Source organism: Brassica napus, chromosome A10 (genome assembly GCF_020379485.1).
Source record: "Brassica napus cultivar Da-Ae chromosome A10, Da-Ae, whole genome shotgun sequence".
Taxonomy (NCBI): Eukaryota; Viridiplantae; Streptophyta; class Magnoliopsida; order Brassicales; family Brassicaceae; genus Brassica; species Brassica napus.
In genome coordinates this window covers 16,941,563-16,965,387 of record NC_063443.1, presented here as the reverse complement: position 1 = coordinate 16,965,387, position 23,825 = coordinate 16,941,563, and the positions used below count along the sequence as shown (strand labels likewise).

The following is a 23,825-nucleotide window of genomic DNA, read 5'->3' as shown; positions in this document are numbered from 1 at the left end:
TATTATACCAAGGTTTTTCAATTTTTTTACAGAAGAACATAGAAACTAAGTAGCAGAAGTACAATAACGAAACTAAACATAGCACCTAAAGCAGTGAAACTTAAATAAAAGAAGATGGGTCCAAAGAGGGACCGACATTAACGTCTGCCTATCCAGAAAAAAAAATGCTTCTAGATTAAGCTATAATTTTCTGGATATCCTAAATTCACTTTTCTCACGCGGAAACAAAAATCTATTTCCATGGAAGTCATCCTCTATAAATACATCAACAATCAACCTTTCTAAAGCAAAAAGATATTCCATTTGATTTACTTTGACAAAAATAAGAAAGAGCAAGAGGAAGAAGAGGAAACATGTGTTTGGTGTTCGTGTGCGATCAGGACGAGAGGGTGATCGGCAGGTACGCAGCTCCTGGAGCCTGCCCCTACTGCGGCGGGATGGTTCAAACGGTAGACGTAGAAAGCCAGTGGAGATTCTGCTTCGTCCCTCTCTATAACAAATCCAAACGTCGCCTTATTTGCTCCACCTGCGGTAAACGCCTCATCGCCCATTCCTGAATTAAATAAAAACTCTCACCGAGATCTCTCTCTCTCTCTCTTTTGTAACTTTCTATGTAATAATATATCCAAATTGCTGACTTACCTTACGTAGTTACGTGTTGTTGTCTTTTTAAACGTTTGTAAATTAAAATTTCTCTTTGTGATTTGTATCCATTTGTGTGAATCATGATGAATAAATCAGCTTATAGAAATGAAAAAAACGAGAATGATCACTTGCAAAGCTTGAGCTTCTTGAAGAAAGTAGAGACTTGAGATTTGGGATAAGGCTTTGTTGCTATAACAAATTCATCATCTGAGTTTCCCCTTTAACCTCCAAAGTCACCTTTAACCATAACATAACAAAAAACGCGTTTAATCATCAACGATCGCGTTTTATCGACGATTAGCGTTTTCGTGAAGTACCTTGTGCATAGAATCAATGTGCTGCGGTTCACAATCAAATCGCCGCCACAGACGCGTGGCATCCCTGCGTCACCACGCTCCCGAGTGGCCACGAATCGATCAGATCACGACGAAGCACCACGTACTGTACCACGACATCGTCAGGTTTCTCTGACGAGTTCTCGTCGTTACTGGAGGCATCGACGACGGCACCCATTTCGCCGCTCTGTTGGCTCATGGACGAATCTGTTGTGATCCGACGGGGATGGCCAAACCGGATCGTTGAACGATGCGAGCTAATCCACGGCGCAGGATTGAAGAGTCGGCTGGTGGGGAACGGGATTCGAAACGCAGCCGAGACGACGGCGCTCGCCATATGAAAGGAGGACGCGCATGGGCTTTACTCTTTCTTGGATAACACTTTACTAATGGGCTTCTTGTGACACCAATTTCGAGCCCATTTTTACGCGATTCTTAAATCTTTTATTGACCAAATGTTCGGCTTCAAACTAACGTTGACCCCCTACCATCGTTAACCTGATCATTGCAATTAAACTCAAATTTAGTTTGCTAATTCATTACGATCTGTTTAACTGTTGTTTTTACGCTTTGTTTTAGTGTCTTTTAGAGTGTTTTGAAACCCGACTCAGATCCGGGATCGAACCGGTAAATCCGGATCAATGTAATCTAGTTTAAATTTTAGTAAAATTCCATCATTTAAAAATTCGGTAAAATCCACAAAAAAATCGTTAAAATCCGGAACACGACTACTAGCTGAACCAATACATAACTTTTAATTATTTTTTCTTAATTTTTTCAGTTAATTATTAGAATATGTTTTGTATTCTAATTAATAAGTTTATTTTTTTATTTTTTAGAGAAAATAAAAAGATCATATGATCACGTGGATTATGAATCTATTAACAAAACTAATTGATGTGATTCGGCATTAGTTTTTTTTTTCTTATCAATAAATTATTACAATTTTATATTTTATTTTTGGTTTATTTTAAATTTAAAGTTTAGTTTTATTATTCACACTAGACATTTAAATACTTATAGATTTTAAGCCTTGATATATTTTTATTATATATCATAACTTATAACTTGTTACAAAATTGTTAAATAGTCGACTTTTTAATATTTTATATGAAATAAAAATAAAAATAAAAATAAACTAAAGATAAATATTTTCTGAATGGTTTTTAAAACATTTCTTATATTTTCAATAGTAATATATTATTATGTAACAAATTATTTAGTTTATTAATCTGTGGTTTGCCAGCGGTTGACCCAATAATCCACTAACCCGATAAATTATTCGGTTAAATATTTGGATCGGGTTTCAAAACACTTTAATCTAATTTTCTTCATTGCAGCATACGCAGAGATTGCAGTAAACATGCCACAATAAAATTGAGCAAATATTTCTTTTCCACCTGAAATCTGAAGCTTTCTCCAAATCATCATCAAAAAGTGAAACCACTAGTCCGCTATAACATATTCCTGTTGTTGGAGATTTTCAGAAATATATTAATAGAGCTTTTATTTTACCTAGTAAACTATATGTTGGATTCATATTCTTCATGAATTTACGCATTTCAAACTTGAAAGTCAAAAGTGGCTGTAAAAAAGGTTAAAAAATCAAACCAAGCTTATCTACAATAGGTCCAGTTCAATTATGTGAGACATAATCTAACCGAGTTGTATATATAAATTTGTATTGTTGGTCCACCATGAAGATATTTCTTAATTTGAAGGTCCTAGTTGAGGTAATTTAATTGTAAATATAAAAATTAAAGTATGATTCATGACATATGAAATTACGGTGATGGTAAGATATTCCGGAGTCGTGTTACCCACTTTGGATTATCTTTCACAAAACCATCCATACAATAACTTTAGAGTCTATTCATTCATCATTTTTTTCTCTGTTGTTCCGGCCCCATTAGTAGTCCTATCACGGGTTAAGGGATTTAGTCTTTGTAATCACAATTTAAGAGATTATGTTCCTAAAGCATATAATATTGAAATTTAATGTAGAAAGCTATTGATACAGTTTATGATGGAATTGGGGGAAATTCATTGTCACTATCCACACCAAAAGAAAATAAACACAGTGCATAACAGATTTACTTTAGATCTATCTTTCTGAGTGATTGATTATTGGAACTTATGATTAAGACACTGAAAAGTTCGTTGTCAGAAAAAGAAATGTAAAGAACTCTGACATGGCCCTACTTATAATAAATTATAGAATTTTATTTTAATCTGCTTTAATAATGCAACCAACAGAATGAAATAATAGTAATGGACTTGGAATTGGAGTTATAATAGTAATACAAATGTAAATATGAATCTCTTCTAAAACAGAATTTAAGGTCTAGTTGATATTCAAAACCTATCATATAGCTTGGTTTATGATTTATCAGCGACTCATCGTATGATGATATCTTATACATTATTTTTGGAAAACTTAAAACATATACTGTATGCTACTCTAAGATTCTCGGATGCCATTTGGTAATCATGTTAAGTTTACTCGGATATTATTTTAAAATCTAACTATAATACTATTGACAGTAACTAACCCAGTCGTTCAACTCAAAAATCTTTGTATGCCCCTTCCAATAACCAATTCACAAGTATTAATCATATTCAAATAATATAGTATATTTTATATATCAGCTTAAAACTTTTCAAAACATGCACCCATGTTAATCTTAGTTCTTAGGTGGATTAGTCCATTTGAAAACACACAAAAAGATGGATTAAGTCTAATGAGCTATAATCTATCCTATACTAAAAGGAAGATATAGTGAGCAATTAGGCTGTCCACATCATCAAAAATAATCGACCAATCAGCTCATTTCGTTTTTACATATCAGATGGGCTTCAGTCACATCTAGGCTTCACGTTTTTCTTTCATTTGCAGTGGGCTGGATATGACAAACATTTACTTCCGTAGTATCTATAATAATATATAATAACTCTGCCACATGATATTTATGTAATATTGACTGTGACATATCTACGAACCTATGCATATTGTAAATTGACTGCATTTATACAATACAGATATTCTAATGTAGTCTGATAATTTGATATCATCTTTTTTCTTTCTGTCAAAATTATTTGTTTATGTTAACATCAAATAACTATGTTGGAGAAATATGTGATGTGATATGATTATATTGTAAATCTTTAACTACAAAACCGTATATAAACTTATAGAATAGAATATATTACGTAATTCTTGAATAACTAGAACCTAAAGTTTTTATCACTTAAATTTATACCGAACCAAGATATATAAAAGTATACACAATTTTATAAATATATACTTGCAAAAATAAGAAAAAAATCAAATTATTTTTAATAATATTAACCTAATTAAATCTTAAAAGCAATGTGAAACAATTTGAAAGACTTATATTTTTTAAAAAGGATTTCGAAATCGTTGTTGTACACGTCTATGCTTAAAATAATTACTCTTATGTATGAATATATTTTCAGTCTATTAATGGTTATATGTGCAAATGCAACTTGACACCCATTAACATTTATTTTAAAATTTAAAATCACAAATATAAAATCGTACATAAGTTTAGAAATATATTTACAAATTTAAAAAGACGGCAATAAATAAAGGCAATAAATAAAGGATTTATTTATAAATAAAGGAAACTTTCAAACTAAACTTTGATCCTTCCGGTACTCAAAACACAAAATTTATCAATTATGTAACTCAGATCATTCCACAAAATAACATCTTCTTCTCGCTCAGGTAAACTGTGGTTATAATTTAGTTACATGTAGATGAAGTTAAATTAAGCCAGAACATTAACTTATAATATTATCATTTTAATTTGCCAGAAAACTTTTAAACTAAACTTAGATCCTCCGGGTAATCAAAACTCCAAACTTATCAATTATGTGACTCAAATCATGCCACATAAATCTAACCACAAAACTGCCATTATCTTCTCATTTTGGACTTATCAAACCTAGCTTTCAAATAAAATTCATAACGTTGATCAGCTTGATAGATTTGTTTTAGACAAATTAATGTTTTCTAAAATGTTAAAACAATAAAGAGTTTGGAGAATTTGGGAAGTATTATTAGATGGTTCTACTAAAACCATATTAATGATGCAAATATTTTTAAATTAAAAACTCAGATACAGTTTTACTAAACTAATAAAATAGAATTCAATCATATTGTAGTATAATTACATATAGACTATAATATTGAGAATTGAATTATAGATGGGATGCAACTGGTCTCAAAAAATCCTTTAAAACTTAGTAAGGTTAGTAATCAGTTATTAAAAAACCATAAATTATTTGTAGTGGACTTATTTGTATACTATAAAAAGAACAATATTTTAGTATCTTTTTATTAACTAAATATAATAGAACCTGGAATCTCATATATGACTATTTCATTTTTTATAAGAGTTAGTATTGATAAGGAAAAAACACGTATATGGTTTGATAAAAATAAGATAATTCTTTTTTTTTAATAAGAACGTGGTAAAAAAAACTTAAAAATCTATCTATATAGTAAACAAACTAAAACTCATATTAAAAAAAGTTAACTAACTCTACTATTAGAAGTTTTGTAGGTCAGACAACTGTGATATCATATGAACTTCTTCTTATTTGTATGAATGATAAGTGTTTTCCCTGCACATAACATAAGATAGTATATAGATATATTGTCAATTTAAAAACCATTACAATAATCTTTTTTTATAAACATAATTAATAATTAAATAAATATTAATTTTAAATATATGATAAACTTTTAAAAATATTTTTCTGCACTATTTATTACTGTATTAAATTTTATAAAAACTCACATATTATGAAATTTATCATAAAAGTGATGTATACATAAGTATTGATTTTATAGAAAGAACTGTAATTTAGTATTTTTTTTAATTAATGATTCCAAAAATTATAATAAAAGTAATTTATACATGTGTATTGATTTTATAAAAAGAACTGTATTTTAGTTATTTTTTTATTTACTACATATAATAGAAGCTGGAGTTCTCATATATTATTAAAAAGTTAACTAACTATACTATTAGAAGTTTTGTAGGTAAGACAACTATAATATCGTATGAATTTCTTCTTCTTTGTATGAATGATAGGTGTTTTGCTTGCACTCGCAGGCCTAATAATTTTCAAATAGTATATACATATATCATCAATTCAAAAACCATTAAAATAAATTATTTTTATTTTTATGAAATATTTAATAATTAGCTAAATATTAATTTTTAATATATGATAAACTTTTTTAAATAATTTTCTGCACTATCTATTACTGTATTAATTTTTTTTTAAACTCACATATTATGAATACATTATTTATTAACCGTCTATAGATATTTTACAAAGTTCTCTGAGTGGCTTCTCAAAGTCGGAGAAGGTCGTCCAGAATCAGGACAAGAAGATGAGGATGATGCCTACCATGACCAAATGATAATCGTCGACAATTCATTGGTCCAAGAGACTAAGGATGAGTCATTAAAACAAGTTCTTGATGCTGCGTTTGGTGATGTCAACAAAATAAAGGCCTCCCAGAGTTCCTACACTGATAAAGCTATACTTACACTCCGAAATGATATAGTCGATGAAATCAATGCATATACAATCTCCAAAACCGAGGGGGAGTCAAGAGACTACTACAGTTACGATAGCTTTGAGGTTTCGGAAACTCAATCTAATCAAAATGATACTTTATACGCGATTGAGTATCTCAATTCCATGGAGTTTCAAGGATTGCCTTCTCATAAACTCACTCTCAAAGTTGGGGTCCCGATTATGCTTCTGTGAAACATAAATCAGAAAAAAGGATTATATAATGGTACCCGTATGATCCTAATCCATATAGGCGAAAGAGTGCTTAAGGCAAATATAATATCTGGCTCACACATTGGAAAAGAAGTTTTGATCCCAAGAATTGTCCTCTTGCATGGTGAAACAAAGCTACCGTTCACTTTACGTCAACGACAATTCCCTATCAGATTGTGTTATGCAATAACTATCAACAAAAGCCAGGCGCAAAGCTTAAAAGAGGTTATCATATATCTACCTAGACCGGTCTTCGCACATGGTCAACTCTACGTGGCCCTCTCACGTGTAACAAGCAAAGCATGACTAAAAATCATCAAAGACGAAGACTCACACAAACAAAAAATGAAGAACATAGTCTACAAAGAAATCTTCAACCGCCTTCGTTCACATGAAAGTAAGTAAAATTTAAACTCAGAATCTCATTGAAAGTTTCTTTAGGGGTTATCTATCTAATAATTTACATTTATCTCCTATGCAGTATTCGAGCTATCAACAGAAATGAATCAGTGTTAAAACTCATTCCCTTATGATGAATACCTCGCTACTTCCAAGTACGTCTCTATATTCTATTAGTTAAGTAAATTGATTCCTATTACTAAGTTATGTTCACTGATTTATTTCAAAATAAATTTCAGGCTCTTTAACTGAAGAAATTTCCATCACATCTGCCACCCTCTCCCTCAAAAATTCTACCATTTTATTTATAATTTCTGCTTCTTTGTTTTAAGACTTTAGCATTTGCTCTTAATAATGTTAATAACTTTACTCTGCTTCTAAATATGATTTATAACAAACTTAAATATTAAAACTGATCTACCAACTGTTTTTAAATTTACATTACTGCTTCCTATGTCAATTAAAATAAACATTGTATCATTAAGTTCCAAAAGCCATCGATAATACTTTTTTTTTCATTCAATGATTATTTTAATCCAAACATTATTTTACATTAAAACATGATTTAAACAAAAATATATTAAACTAATATAATATTCTATTTTAATATTTTCATAGAAAATAACCCGGGCGTAGCCCGGGAACTGCCCTAGTTATATTTTAAAGATTGTAAATCTAGACACATTTGTACAGCAATTCCTCTAATATATACTTTAATGTTGTTCACTTTCTCAAATCCAGCATTATACACACACAAATAAAAGGTAATTATTAGGAATAAAGCTGAAAAGAATGGTCCTGCTTTAATCGAGAGTTAACTAATTAGCTTAATAAACAAATCCGGTATTTAAGGATTCGTGTCACCATCCAATTAATATCTTCCACATTCTTGCCTTTCTCCCAACGCGTTAAAAAAACATTATCCTAATTAATCCTCAACCACCGTCCAGTTTTTGGCGCGAGAGCAAACAAAACACACAAACAGAAGAAACATGTTTGAAAAAGCTACACCACGTGTTAGTCAACTATACTTCCGCGTGGCTGATCACATGCTGTTGATATTTATAACTAGCAACTACGGGACGGGGACAAAAGCCTTCAGCGCCGTTCAGATCGGGGAGGGGTCTCTATACAAAAGAAATGGCTTACCAGTTTTTTTTTTAATTTAATAAACTTAAAGACCCTTTACTCTAATAATAACTCTGATTATTATTTTGTTAGTGTACTGTAGCTTGTAAATTTTATATTCCATTATTTAATTTAGTAATATAGAAATGGGATTGATAATTCGTGGACAACTAATTTTGTGCCAATACAGTTGTTGTCCGCTCCATTTAGTACTGATAATTGGGTTTTATTCATTTTTAATGCTTGGCGTCCGTTTTTCTTTTCCTCTTTTCACAAGATTCAAATAATTGATCATACTTCCCAACTGAAATTGAACTGAAGAAGAATATAAGTTTAAGATTAGAATAATTTAATAACAAGTATTATAGTATGTTCGTTACATTGTGGTACATGTGCTATTATAGCTTTGATAGTCATGAAACATGAATGTCCTGACCCAATTCGAATCTTTGTGTGTGTTTTCGTCAAACATTGACATTCTATAAACTATGTAGAACCACATGGTAAATGGAAAGAGGCAAAATAGAGAAAAAAAAAAGCAGAGTTATTCTGCATGGAGCCTTCAAAGGCCAACTAAAATAAAGCTATCACAAAATTGTTATCTAAAAGAGTTATTTTCGTAATCATCAAACTCATCCGTCTTATTTTCTGAAAGTAACACTCATCTAATCTGTAGGTATAAAGAAAAGATGATCGACAAGCACATGCATGCAACCCTAGTTTGTGTTATAATGACGTCAGTGTATTACTACCGTATGTTGCATGGTGACCAAAGAAAACAATTATTGACGCCAGTTCTTCTTGTTACTCTCTCATACTTTTAAAAAGGTGTGTCCTTAAATTCATGGGAGCATTACGTCACCGCTCCGCCTTGTGAATAGCTCTGTCAAATCTATGACGGATAAAAAAAAAAACAGAAGGACATTTAAGCGAGAAGTAGAATTCAGTGTCATTCTCAACTCGGATTGGGTCTCAGAGAGTAAACGAACGTGCAGACTGCAGAGAGAAAAGAGAAGAAAGAGTCTGGGCCATTAGAATAGTCCTTCCTGCCAATATAATATACATTGACCTCTCTGTACTCTTGAGGGTAGCACATGCTCCTCCTCTTTCTCCTTCCATTTTTTTTTTCGTTTCTCAACTCTTCTCCGTAAAATAGCATTTGTTTTTGTTTTTAACTCCTATCTTTCACAATTCACATGCCATTTCTCTTTCTTCATTGGTTAATCTGTTCCCAATGCTCATTTGAAGTTTATTTACTCTCTTCTCCCAAAGACGACAGACGACGACTCTCTTCAGATCTACTCACTGTTCATTACCCTTTCATCATCTGTTGATTTTCCGGTGACCGGAACCATATAAGGTAAACTTCTGATCCAATCCCTTCCCATTGTTTCTTTTTCTGCTTCTCATTTGTATCAAATTGTTTTTTTTCTTTCTTATTTTTTTTTCTATCTTTCTGCTTTCCTCATTGACTCCCTCCAGTTCATGATTTCGCTGATATATTTATTTATGATCCAAATCTTCTCCAGACTGTTTTTTAATCATTTCTCAGAAAGTTTCATCCGGTTAACTTTGATTTTTAGATTTTTGTTTCGGTTTGTTAAGTTCGACTTGGTCTAGAATTGTTTCCATCTCCATGTAACCGTAATTTGAAATTTCCCGCGAATGTTTAATCCCATAACTGGTCCACACTACAACCCTTTTTTTTTAAGTCTTTTTCAAAATTCGATTTAGTTACTTATTATTTACAGATCATGATTCTGAATTGAAGATGATCAATTGTCCTGACTTCTAATATCTGTGTCTGAACTGTGACTATCTTTATACACGTTTCTTGGTCAGATCAAGATTCTGGTTGATTTAGAGTGTTTTGTTCTTGTATAAAGGAGGAACTCTGATTAAATGGTCTGCGAGATGGAGACTGATCAAATCGAAGAGATGGACGTCGAAGTCTTGTCTTCCATGTGGCCCGATGATGTCGGAACCCAAGCAGACAACCAGTTTAACGTAGAGAAACCCGCAGGGGATTCAGACACGTTGAAAGAAGTTGACATCGCCGAGAAACGAACCATGGCTGATCTAAAACGTTTACCTGAACTCCTGAACACCACCGACCAAGGCTCCTCACAACTCACCAACCTCGTGAGACAATGGGAGTACATGCAAGACCACGCGGTTAGGCTTCTAAGAGAAGAGCTCAAGATCCTCACCAGACAGAGAGAAGAAGCCGAGGCCAAGGAGCTTAAGATCATAGAGGAGCATAACTTCGAGACCGAAGAGCCTGAGAACGTCCCCGTTTTGGATGAGACCAGCCATCTTTTCCGCAGGTTTAGGCAGAAGAAACGCGACGAGCTGGTCGATAGCAAGAGGGTTGTGATCGATGAGGAGTTCGACACGGTTGCGTATTGGAAACAGAAGGCGTTGAGTTTGGAGAAGATGCTTGAAGCGAGTACTGAGAGAGAGAGGAGGTTGATTGAGAAGCTGAACGAGAGTTTGAAGACTATGGAGAGTCACTCAGCACCGGTGGAAGAGCTGACTCAGAATCTCAAAAGAGCTGAAGGGTTCTTGCATTTTATTCTTCAGAATGCACCTATTGTTATGGGTCATCAGGATAAAGATCTACGTTACTTGTTCATCTACATGTTATGGGTTATTTTGAGAAATAGAAATATATTGATCTGATCAAAATGTTTACAAGACTCGAGAAGATTTCTCCTAGGGATCTCTCCTTCCCTTTACAACTTTGATCAAACCTCTTGATACCTTTTCTTAACAACTCTCTCTCCTATAAATAAAAGATGAAAAGCAACGCTACACACAAATGTGTGCCGTTAGCCGTTAGCCGTCATCCGCAGCACACTAACGACGTTTATTCCTTCATTCTTCATAAAGCAACCAATCAGGAGACTGCAGAGGACACGTCACCTTTGCTCCCAGATTCCTTCTGATCCTTTCCCTTTCTCTTCCTTTCGTACGTGTAAAGTAGAGGAGGTCGCACAGCCTCATAGCTAACATTACTCCCTGCTGCAAAATTGACCTTGTCCTCAAGGTCAAACTCAGGAAACTGAATCTGCATCACCTTCTTCCACTCCCAAGAATTCTCATAAGCCGGTAAACCCTTCCACTGAATCAACATTTCTTCCTGTCCTGACGTAGGACTGACCCGTGTTCCCAGCACTAGCTCGGGCTGTACCTCTAACACTCCTTCTGTAGACAGATGAGGAGGCAACGGAGCAACCGGCTGTTCATCGCCAATGGCCTTCTTTAGCTGAGACACATGAAACGTGTTATGAATCTTGGTCTCTGCTGGCAACCTGAGCTTGTAAGCCACTTCCCCCACGCGAGCGACGACCTCAAACGGCCCATAGAACCGAGCAGACAACTTCTCATTACTGCGTCGAGCCAATGTCTGTTGACGGTATGGTCTGATCTTCACATACACTTTATCCCCGACTGCAAATATTACGTCCCGGCGATGCCCATCTACTTGTTTCTTCATCATTTGTTGGGCTTTGTGAATGTTCTCCCTCATTACCTCCAGCATTTCGTCACGCTCAATCAGCCTCCTCTCAAGATCAGCATTAGCAGTCGACCCACTCTCGTACTTGACTAACGCAGGTGGGTCACGTCCATATACTGCTTTAAATGGCGTCATCTTGATGGTCGAGTGAAACGACGAGTTGTAGCATAATTCAGCCCACGCTAGATATCTCGCCCATGCCTTAGGCTTGTCACTAGTGAAGCATCGGAGATAGGTCTCTAGACCACGATTCGTCACCTCGGTCTGTCCATCAGACTGTGGGTGATACGCGGTGCTCATGCATAGCTTCGTTCCCGACAATCGAAACAACTCTTTCCAGAATTGACTGGTGAACACACGGTCTCGATCCGACACAATAGTCTTTGGAAACCCATGTAGCTTGATAACCTCTTGGACAAACAGCAGTGCGACATCTGTAGCTGTAAACGGGTGACGCAACCTGATGAAGTGAGCGTACTTCGACAATCTGTCTACCACTACCAAGACCTCATTATACCCCTCTGATTTTGGCAAACCCTCCACAAAGTCCATAGCTACGTCTTCCCAAACCGCCTCCGGCACGTTAAGTGGTTGCAGTAAACCTCCCGGTGCCAACGTGGAATACTTGTGACGTTGACACACCGAGCATGCTGCCACATAGCGCCTGATATCATTCATCATCCCATTCCAAAAGAACAGCTCACTGACCCTCTTCTGAGTCCTCTGCACCCCACCATGGCCGCCCATGCGACCGTCATGTAATTCTTGCAAGATAACCCCAATCAGCTTCGACTCCTTCGGTATAACCAGCTTGCCGTGGCGAAGTAACCTCCCTTGCACTACCGAGTAACCAGGGTGACTCGGCGGGTCTGTCTTGAGCTCCTTCATGATCTTCTGCAGTGACTCATCAAGCATTACCTCATTCTCAATATCATGGAACTGGATAGCCGTAGGAATTGATATTGCCACCAGTTCCACGTTCCCCTCCTTCCTAGACAATGCGTCTGCTGCCTTATTCTCAAGTCCTGGTTTGTAGTGGATGTCGAAATCAAACCCGAGAAGCTTCGACAACCACCTCTGGTATTCCATATTAATCTCCCTCTGCTCCAACAGAAACTTCAGACTCTTTTGGTCAGTACGCACCAGAAACTTCCTCCCCAGTAGATAGTGTCGCCATTTCTGTATTGCGAACACTATGGCCATCAATTCCCTCTCATATACCGACTTCAACTGCTGACGTTCTGATAAAACCTGACTGAAATAGGCTATCGGCCTTTGCCTCTGCATCAAAACTGCACCGAGCCCCTTTCCTGAAGCGTCAGATTCTACCACAAACTGCTCCCCAAAGTCCGGAAGGGCTAAAACCGGTACAGATGTCATGGCTTGTTTGAGCTTAATGAACGCCTCCTCAGCAGCTTCACTCCATTTGAACTTATCCTTCTTCAAGAGGTCCGTTAGCGGCCTCGCAATCACCCCATACCCTTGTACGAAACGCCGGTAGTAACCGGTGAGCCCAAGGAAGCCTCTCAACGCCTTAATGTTTCTGGGTGAAGGCCACTCAGTCATTGCAGCAATCTTCGCTTTATCAGCTTCCACTCCATTTGCTGAGATCACGTGACCCAAGTACTCGATACTTGAACATCCAAACTCACATTTCTTCTTGTTGGCATATAGCTGGTGTTGTCGGAGCTTCTCAAGTACCAACCGAAGGTGTTGCGCGTGCTCCTGAGAATCCTTGCTGAACACCAGTATATCATCGAAGAATACCAGCACGAATTGTCTCAAATATGGTCTGAAAACCTCATTCATCACCGATTGAAACGTAGCTGGCGCGTTAGTTAAGCCAAAAGGCATCACTAAAAACTCATAATGGCCATCGTGGGTGCGGAATGCCGTCTTTGGCACGTCCTCCGCTTTAACTCTTATCTGATGGTAGCCTGCCCGTAGATCCAATTTCGAAAAGACCACTGCACCGCGCAACTCGTCAAGTAGCTGATCGATCATTGGAATGGGGTAGCTATCCATAACTGTTGCCTTGTTCAGAGCTCTATAATCCACGCAGAATCGCCAACTCCCATCTTTCTTCTTCACCAAGAGGACGGGGCTCGAGAAGGGGCTTATGCTTTCCTGTATAATACCTGCCTTCAGCATTGCCATCACCTGCCTCTCAATTTCCTCCTTTTGAGCATGCGGGTAACGAAATGGCCTCACACTCACTGGATCACTCCCCTGTGTGAGAGTAATCGCATGCTCTCTGTCGCGAGCAGGAGGTAATCCTTGTGGCTCTTCAAACACCTTCTCATATTCATGTAACAGCTTCGAAAAAATTTTCTTAACCTTCCTGTCTTCTTGAGGTCTCTCCGCCACTTCCCTACACTCCACCAGTACACTCAGCTCCTGCTGTTCCAATACCTTCCGCATCGCTTTTAAAGATACTTCTGAGCAGCAAATGTCAGGTTCTCCCTGCAACCTAACCCAACGCCCGCTCATCGGAATCTTCAACGTCTGTAGTTTCCAGTTTACTCTCATTTCCCCCAAAGTCTCCAACCAATGTATTCCCAAGATGAGGTCTACATTGTTGAGTTCTAACGGCAGGAAGTCCGTAGTCACCTCGTGTCCTTGCATCACCAATGTTACGTTCTTACACACCCCACCCCCGCGCGCTGGTTTTCCCGTACCGGTAATGACCCCATAACTCTCTGTCATTTCCGGAACAAGACCCAACTTCTTCATCAGACGCTCATCAATAAAGTTGTGCGTCGCCCCACTGTCGATGAGCACCAGTGCTTGAAATCCTTCCACTACCCCGCGCAGTTTAATGGTGCGAGGTGATGAAATTCCCACCGCTGATCTGGCTGACAAGGCCGCACACTCCGCAAACTCCGGCGTCTCTTCCTCCTCTGTATCATCACCCTCATCCTCTTCCTTTTCCCCATCCTCATCTTCTTGAACTACCAACACCATTAGCTCTTTGTTGGGACAGTCACGCCGTGCGTGAGACTTCCCTCCGCATTGAAAACACAGTCCCTCCGCTCGGTAACGCGCATATTCAGCCGGTGATAGCCGGCGGAACGGCGCTCTTCCCTTCCCAGTATTGTTAGGATTCTGATTTGGAGCCCCCGGACGTTTTTCCACTTGGGTCGTTTTCTCAGGCCCTTGGAAGGTCTTGGGCCGCGAATTATTGTTTGTTCCAGGCCCATTTCCCCCTGCTGGCCCACTCCGCACCAGAGACGTCGGAGATCCCGTTGAGAAACCCCCGCGAGATCCCTTTCCGCTCTGACTCTCCGTCGATTGATCTGCGTACCCCACCCATTCCTCCACCAACTTCGCGACACTCATCATCTTACGTAAACTTCTTGGCTCCATCAGTTTAACCCCGGCTCGAATCTGAGGTTTTAGGCCGATCATGAACGCCGTCTCCAACACCTCATCGGGGACCTCCGGCGCATTCGTCGCCAAGGCGATGAAATCTCTACAGTACTCCCGAACCGTACCCTCCTGCTTCAGCGTCATCAGTCGTTCCCGAGCAGTCATCTCGTAAGAGGTTGAAAACTGCTCAAGCACGCGATACTTCATCTGTTCCCAACTCACGAAAGGCGTGCGGTCTCGCTCCCAACGGTACCACAGCAGAGCCTCTCCATCAAAACACATCCTCACCGTCCGGAGCTTCCCTTCCTCCGAAAACTCGCCCAACTCAAAGTATTGCTCCACACGAAGGACCCAGCTCTCAGCGTTCTCACCATCAAAGAGCGGGATCTCGATCTTACGTGTCTTCCGGGCAATCTCATCTTGGTTACGATCCTCCCCAAACCTTGTCACCGTCTCCGATCGAAGCCCTGACCCTCCTGCACGAAAGAGACCGCTGCGATCTTCCTCGGTCTCGATCTGCTTGCCAGGACGACGAACGATCGGTGAGCTCTCCTCCTCCTCCTGACGTCGCAGCGATGCTTGAAACAACGCTGCAGCCTCACGTTTTCGTTTCTCGTCATCTTCGTTCAAACGCTGCTCCAATCTCTCCATCACACCCATACGACTTCGGATCTCAGTCAACGACTCCTTCAGATCCTCCATCGTGCTCTCCAACACTCCGATCTTACTCATCTCACCTCTCAAGTTCTCCACGACCGTCTCAACATCAGGTTTCTTAGCTGGCGCCATTGATTCCAGAAAAGAAGGGCTCTGATACCAAGTTGTTATGGGTTATTTTGAGAAATAGAAATATATTGATCTGATCAAAATGTTTACAAGACTCGAGAAGATTTCTCCTAGGGATCTCTCCTTCCCTTTACAACTTTGATCAAACCTCTTGATACCTTTTCTTAACAACTCTCTCTCCTATAAATAAAAGATGAAAAGCAACGCTACACACAAATGTGTGCCGTTAGCCGTTAGCCGTCATCCGCAGCACACTAACGACGTTTATTCCTTCATTCTTCATAAAGCAACCAATCAGGAGACTGCAGAGGACACGTCACCTTTGCTCCCAGATTCCTTCTGATCCTTTCCCTTTCTCTTCCTTTCGTACGTGTAAAGTAGAGGAGGTCGCACAGCCTCATAGCTAACACTACAACAAGTTTCCTTCGTTACGAGAACAGGTAAGAGCAATGTTTAAGAAATTCATTAGACGGTAACTAGATGTTTTATAGCGAACAGTGACTAGAGGGATGATTCGAGGTTTACATGAGGCTTAGGCGTTAGTAAGAGAATCCTGTTTCTTCTTTGTTCTGTTAGATCACTGATCATTCTAATGAACGTGTGTTTCTTACTAATGTGTCAGGACATTTTGGGCAAAACAGACGTGGAGATATTCCACGGAGGTGGAGTTAAAGAGTCTGAAGATTTCAAGAGAGAGGTTCTTGAAAAAGGAAAAGCTTCAAAGAGAGAGATCACATTCGAGACAGAGTTATTCGGATCAAAGACGTTTTTGATATACGTTGAGCCTGTTTACAACAAAGCTCGCGAGAAAATCGGTATAAACTACATGGGAATGGAAGTAACTGATCAGGTAAGGAAAAGAGAAAAAATGGCTAAGCTCAGGGAAGACAACGCGGTGAGAAAAGCGATGGAATCAGAACTGACCAAGACCATTCACATCACAGAGGAGACTATGAGAGCTAAGCAAATGCTGGCGACAATGTCTCATGAGATAAGATCACCGTTGTCAGGAGTGGTGGGAATGGCTGAGATACTTTCTACTACAAAGCTGGATAAAGAGCAAAGACAGTTGTTGAATGTCATGATCTCTTCTGGTGATTTGGTGCTTCAGCTGATAAATGATATTCTTGATCTCTCCAAGGTTGAATCAGGTAAGATAGTATTGCAATCTTATTGTCTGGTCATGTATTCAAGATTGTTAATAACCATAATAGTAAAGATTTTAATATTTTTTTTCACAAATTTAGAAGTCTACCTACGCATTCTTCAAAATTTTGTGGGTCATATGCCAATGTTTAACTGGCCTATGTCCAGGACCGACCATGTTCATGACATATGTTTCTGTGTGTTGTTTGTAGGTGTGATGAAGTTAGAAGCTACAAAGTTTAGGCCAAGAGAAGTGGTGAAGCATGTGCTTCAGACAGCTGCTGCATCGCTGAAGAAAGATTTGACGTTAGAAGGAAACATTGCAGATGAAGTTCCTATATTGGTTAGTACACAAACAACACATTGTTCCAAGTGGCAAAGTCATTGTAATCTTAACTTTATTCTTTTTTCATGTTCAGGTGGTTGGAGATGTTCTAAGGATCCGGCAGATTCTCACCAACCTGATCAGCAATGCTATCAAATTTACACATCGAGGAAAGGTTGGGATCAAACTCAAAGTGATATCACAACCATCCTTTGCTAGTGATAAAGAACAAAACGAGACTTCGGTTTGGATTTGCTGTGACGTTTATGACACTGGAATTGGAATCCCAGGTACGAAAGCTTTGTTCAAGAACATCAAAACATAGAAACTCCAGCTAAGCTTTGTTCATAATGCAGAGAACGCTCTCCCTTGTTTGTTCAAGAAGTACATGCAAGCAAGCGCTGATCATGCTCGCAAATACGGTGGAACTGGTCTCGGTCTCGCCATTTGTAAACAGCTGGTTGAGCTAATGGGAGGTCAACTCACAGTGACAAGCCAAGTCAACTTAGGTTCAACGTTCACGTTCGTATTACCATACAAAGTTGCAACACCAGATGATCATTCAGATGATCAAGATGAGTTCTCTGACATGGTTGATCATCATCAACCAGAGCCAGACGACACAACCGAAGGATACTTCCAGTTTAAACCCCTTCTAGGATCTATATATTCCAATGGCGGACCGGTCATGGGCAATAACTTCTTACCTCACAAAGCTATGCTCACTAGTCCTATTAAGCTCATCAACGGTTCTGTCGCCGATCCTTCTAACAGCAGTGGACAAAGCCAGACGGTTCAGGTTGAAAATGGTGGTTATATGGATGAATCTGAGTCGGCTCATCAATATGGCAATGGGAATGGTCATCGATGTCCCTCCAAGGAAAGTGAATCTTGTAGCAGTTCACAAGCTAGCTCAGAAATGGAGTCAGAGCTTACAGTTTCATCTCCTAGGGAAGAGGAGAAAACTGAGACAGAGGTCAAAGAGACATCACAGCCAAAGATTCTGCTTGTGGAAGATAACAAAATCAACATCATGGTTGCTAAGTCGATGATGAAGCAACTAGGCTATACCATGGACATTGCCAATAACGGAGTTGAAGCAATAAACGCTGTTAAAGACACTAGCTACGACTTGGTACTCATGGTAAGTCAACTTGTAAGTTCACTTAATTTGAAAAAAGGCTTATAAAACAATTTTGGGGTTCACAGGATGTGTGCATGCCAGTTATGGATGGTTTAAAAGCTACAAGACTGATCCGTTCATACGAAGAATCTGGGAACTGGGATGCTGCAATAGAAGCAGGAGTTGATATAAAGACATCAGAGAGTGAGCAAGGCTGTGAGCGTTCCACTGACCGGCTGCCTATAGTCGCTATGACCGCTAATACATTAGCAGAGAGCTCAGAAGAATGTTATGCAAATGGTATGGACTCTTTTATTTCTAAACCTGTAACGTTGCAAAAACTTAAAGAGTGTCTACAACAGTATCTCCAGTGAGATTTTCAAAGTTTGTATATAAAAATGTGATATAGGAAAAAGTTTTGGAGAGCTATACAAAAGTAGCTTTGCTCTCTTAGGGATTGTACAGTTATCAATAAAAAAAGAGTTTGTCTTTCTTTATTTATTTGTGGGAAGTTCATGGGGAGACAAAACAAAACACTCTTTGTGCCTTAGTGTTGATGGCAAGACAAAACATACTTCAAAACGTGACTTATCTTGATTTCTGTTGGCTGTAACGTTGTATACCATGAACATCGACAATCCCTGGAGGGAACACTGGATCAGTAGCCGCTCTAACCGCAACTTTGGCAACTGATTCAACGTTCACCGGAGGTGTGAACAAAGGTCCGACTAATGGGAGCTGGTTCAGTGGTTTTGCTTGTTGAAGAACCTAGAGAAAGCCACAAACGTTATGAATAAAGAGATTGCTTTTTGAGAGATAACGAGGGAAGCAAAGCTCTTTACCATCTCCATGGGTGAACCAAAGACTCCCAATGGGATCTTCATGTTCCCAACGCTGCGAGTTCCGTATATAAAACCAGGCCTCAAGATTATCCCTGCACAACATTAACCAAAATCTTAATTGTGATTCAGAGAGAATTTTCTAATTGTAATCATGAAAGATTTACCTCCATAAGCAAATCTTGTGAGCAGCTCAGTCTCAGCAGCACGCTGTAAGAATCAAAAGAAAAAAAAAAAGTCTCAAGACAACAATGAACACTTAATCAAAAAGGACTATGTGCAAAAGTTGTTTGATGATACCTTTCCTTCATAGTAACCGCTCAACAAGTACTTAGCTAATCCGAAATCAGCAGCAGATATATACACAAATCGTTTCACACCTTTCTCTGAAGCAGCTCTAATAGCGTTGATGTTTGCAGTCCCATTAATCTTATACATATACGAGTTTGAACCAAAACCACCAACACAAGAGATCTGCAATGGTTCAAAAGCATAGCTGAATAAGCCCAAAAAAAAAAATCATCAAATTTTCTACATTGATGGAGTAAAAAAAAACATACCACAGAAGTAACTCCATCAAGAGCATCTTTCAATAAATCAGATGATAGAAGGTTTCCTAGGGGGAAAAAAGGGTAAAAATATAATAAGAAAATAAACATAAAATTAAATATCATGTTGAGGTTAGGATCTAACAAGTTACCTTGATGCCATGTAACTCTGGTAGCCCATGGCTCTTGTAAAGACGACCTACCTGATCTATAACACCCATACATCAACATCTGACATAAATCAACATCTAACATAGACAGAGTACTACTACCTGCTAAGGCTAGAGACAGATAAGCCGCGATCTAAAGCTTCTTTACAGACGTGTGATCCCACAAACCCATTTCCACCAAGGACAAGCAGCTGACAGGAACGAAACAAAGATACTTTAATGAACATCATTGCAATGTGAGATTCCCCCCACAGAAACTGAATAAAGGTTGTACCTTTTCAGTTAGAGGTGGAGGGACATGAACAGTCTCTGCTTCTTCCACATTGAAAGGCTCGTCGATTTTGTTGGAGTCGGTAGAGAGATACCTCCCGCCGGTGGATGATGCAGATACGAACCTAAACGCAACGTAAAGACGATTATTTGGAATCGATTGAGGTGCGAATTAAGGAGGAGAGAGAGCACTCACCGTGTCTGGGGAACAGAGGATTTGTGACGGATCAAACGCGTAACGATCGTCCTCATTTTTGTGTGGAGAGAGAGAGAGCAATTCGACGCAGAGATGATTAAGCAAAAAGTTTTCCTTTTTATCTTTAAGAGAAGAGAGTCCGGTGGCGATGGAGACGGAGAAGTAAACAGAGCTTAATGTCGGAAACAGAGAACACGTCGCCTCTTACAAAGCTTCCACGTAGACCCATACCCTGACCCGAGGATCCGAACCCATGAGAAGCCTCGAGAGTCGGGCGTGGCATTTAATATCTTTGGATAGTGCATTGGGCCAAAGTTTAATTGGGCTTTTACATTTTAACAAAATGGGCTGAGAGATATATAAAAATCCTCATTTGATGTAAGATGTACAGATGTAATGAAAACTTCTTTTTAGTTTTTACACAGATGAATGTGTGCAATGCAATGCATATTCACTTTCCACAGCCTATGTTTTATATTATTTTGGCAAGTGAGGTAGATGATGCCTTAATCCCCACGAAATAGCTTTTCTTCTCAAGAATTTGGAGGCCACGCAAATTTGACTATCCTTTTTATTCAATTTGCTTTTCACCTTTAAGACTTTAGCTAATTAACTAACTTTTTATATTGCATATATCATATATGGAAGCATCTTTTCTGAAAAGGATGATCAGCTAATGTGCGTATATATAAAATTACATTCATAAACTGAAACAAAAGATGGCCCCATGATATACGCAGCTTCTTCGTCTTTACCATAAAAGTTCACACGTTATATCCACAACATCTAACATCATATAAGATTCATAATGATTGCATGCAGGCCTTTAAAGAAGCTTGGCTGAAATTCACTTTATATGTTCACATGTGATGTAATTGTATAAATTAATAATTTGAGGAAAAGTTGCATAGAGATCTCCTTAATCAAAGAAACAGAAGAAACTCAGAATTTTCCATAGTGGATATACCTTTATAACTTTTGCTACCTATCCGCACTGTGGTACCCTGTGTGGTACGTTATCATAATTTTATTATTAGTAATTACCGCGTGGAGTAGTACTTAAAAGCGAATCCGAATATGTTTATGTCAATATCATAGTAAGCATGTATATATCTTAAATAATCAATTAATATTTCAAATATTTATTGACTCATGCATCTCACTACGCATTGCTTTTTCGAATAATGTCTATAAATAAGAGCGTTACACGCTAACTACCCAACACACCAAACACAACACAAGTGATCTTACTTGATGATGATGGGAGATACGATGGGCACATTTGGTTCAAGCATGGCAAGTTTGTTCTTTTTCTGGGCAACATTTCAACAAATATTCCCTGAACACCTCAAGATCGCAATCAAAGAGTTCCTTTTGTCTACAATCCAACAACTCTCATTTGTCCAAAGATTCTCCGACCGTGTCATCAACTTCTTCTCTCCTTACGTTGTCATCAGTTTCCCAGAGTACGAAGAGTACCGTTTCAACCACGCTTTCGCAGCCATCGACACTTACCTTGGGGCCAAAGCAATCGATAAAGCACATAAGATTAGGGCAAGTCAGGTCAAAGAGAGCAAAGGTCTAGTCTTGAAACGTGACGAGGCTAAAGTCAGAGACGTGTACGAAGGAGTTAATGTCTGGTGGGAGATTGTTACTGCTACCGGTGGAGACAGAACACACAAGCTTACATTCCATAGACGTGGACTTGAGATTGTAACGGGGTCGTACATCAAGTATGTGATGGAAGAAGGGAAATCAATCGAGGCCAAGAACAAGAAGATGAAGCTGTTCACCAACAACCCTAGTTTGAACTGGGATACTAGCAAGAAGAGCTTGTGGAGACACATTGATTTCGAGCATCCTGCGAGTTTTAAGACACTGGCTATGGATCCTGTCAAGAAAGGAGATATTTTGAACGATCTTGAGGCGTTTAGAAATGGGAAAGAGTATTACAAGAAGATTGGGAAAGCTTGGAAAAGGGGTTACCTATTACATGGACCACCAGGGACTGGTAAGTCCACAATGATCGCGGCGATGGCGAATCATTTGAACTATAACATCTATGATCTCGAACTCACGGCTATTCAGAACAACTCGGAGTTGAGGAAACTTCTTACCGCGACATCGAGCAGGTCGATTATTGTGATCGAAGATATTGACTGTTCTGTAGACCTAACGGGCAAGAGAAGGAAGAGAGACGGTGACTTGAGTGTCAAGAAAGATGGAGAACAAGGCAAAGAAGATCAAAACCAAAGCAAAGTCACACTCTCTGGTCTTTTGAACTTCATAGATGGGATATGGTCGGCTTGTGGACAAGAGAGGATTATTATTTTCACGACGAATCATATCGAGAAACTAGACCCGGCTTTGATCAGGAGAGGAAGGATGGATATGCACATTGAGCTGTCTTATTGTGGTTTCGAGGCGTTCAAGGTTCTTGCTAAGAACTACTTGGACGTTGATTCTCATCCTCTGTTTGGTGAAATCGAGTCTTTGCTGAAGGAAACAAAGATCGCTCCGGCTGATGTTGCAGAGAAACTGATGGCCAAGAATCATAAAGTAGATGTCGATGGATCCTTGAAAGACTTGGTTGAGAGTTTGGAGAAGAGGAAGAAGCAACAGAGAGATCACGGTGATGATCACAAGAAGAAGCTAAGTGGCAAGAAACTCAGAATATTTCGCGAATTGTTTTAGGATAATGTCTGATTATATCTTTTTTCTTTTGAAACCTTTTTTTTTTCTTCTCTTTGAACCTGTGTGAATGTGATATATGAGTGTAAGAATTTCTGTTCGATCATAATAATAACTTACATTTGTTTTCTTTTTGGAAGATAAGAGTTAAATTTATTTAGCAAATGTATTATTATAGTAGGTGTTTTCATGCACCATGTGCATCAATAAAAAAATTAAATTGAAATTATATTTAAAAATAAAATTTTATTAATAATGTATTTTTTATTATTTTCTTATCAATATTTTAATGTAAATTTGATTTAATTAAACATGAAATATAGTTAAAAATAATTTATTATTCGTAACTTATATTATGAATGCATATATATATATATATAATCTTAGATAGATTTTATTTATTTATTTATTTTGGTTAAATATATTAAATCAACTTGAATAAAATTGATATAAAATTGTATAATTATCAAAAATTAAAATTAAACAGTATTTCTAAAATTTCTAAA

General features: G+C 38.1%; 4 protein-coding genes and 1 non-coding gene across 6 annotated transcripts; 3 read left to right on the top strand and 2 right to left on the bottom strand.

Annotated features, from left to right (window-relative positions):
* Positions 1–162: 162 nt before the first annotated feature.
* On the top strand, positions 163–766 carry LOC106372457. Its single transcript, XM_013812672.3, has one exon. It carries the CDS (start codon positions 354–356, stop codon positions 555–557), a length of 204 nt encoding a protein of 67 aa, XP_013668126.1. The 5' UTR covers positions 163–353; the 3' UTR covers positions 558–766.
* BNAA10G21590D lies at positions 187–1,718 on the bottom strand. The gene is made up of 2 exons (XR_007317024.1): positions 963–1,718; positions 187–882 (listed from the first exon to the last, which is right to left on the bottom strand). It is a non-coding gene; the product is annotated as a putative peptidyl-tRNA hydrolase PTRHD1 (transcript).
* Positions 1,719–8,408: 6,690 nt separating this feature from the next.
* Positions 8,409–19,129, top strand: LOC106372456 (histidine kinase 5). Its single transcript, XM_048742413.1, has 8 exons — positions 8,409–9,696; positions 10,223–10,976; positions 16,425–16,451; positions 16,634–17,162; positions 17,370–17,500; positions 17,577–17,772; positions 17,839–18,626; positions 18,692–19,129. The coding sequence occupies exons 2-8, from the start codon at positions 10,239–10,241 to the stop codon at positions 18,977–18,979; spliced, it is 2,697 nt and encodes an 898-aa protein (XP_048598370.1). The 5' UTR covers positions 8,409–9,696; positions 10,223–10,238; the 3' UTR covers positions 18,980–19,129.
* On the bottom strand, positions 18,972–20,938 carry BNAA10G21560D (uncharacterized protein At1g32220, chloroplastic). 2 transcript variants are annotated; one of them, XM_013812669.3, is made up of 9 exons: positions 20,629–20,938; positions 20,437–20,557; positions 20,265–20,353; positions 20,145–20,200; positions 20,005–20,060; positions 19,745–19,918; positions 19,612–19,654; positions 19,448–19,539; positions 18,972–19,373 (listed from the first exon to the last, which is right to left on the bottom strand). In XM_013812669.3, exons 1-9 carry the CDS (start codon positions 20,682–20,684, stop codon positions 19,194–19,196), a joined length of 867 nt encoding a protein of 288 aa, XP_013668123.1. In that variant the 5' UTR covers positions 20,685–20,938; the 3' UTR covers positions 18,972–19,193. The 2 variants fall into 2 exon arrangements, with proteins under 2 accessions (XP_013668123.1, XP_048598377.1); XM_048742420.1 differs by having other exon boundaries at positions 20,005–20,200.
* Positions 20,939–21,147: 209 nt separating this feature from the next.
* LOC106370668 (AAA-ATPase At3g28600-like) lies at positions 21,148–23,451 on the top strand. The gene has a single exon (XM_013810665.3). It carries the CDS (start codon positions 21,883–21,885, stop codon positions 23,320–23,322), a length of 1,440 nt encoding a protein of 479 aa, XP_013666119.2. The 5' UTR covers positions 21,148–21,882; the 3' UTR covers positions 23,323–23,451.
* The last annotated feature ends 374 nt before the right edge of the window (positions 23,452–23,825 follow it).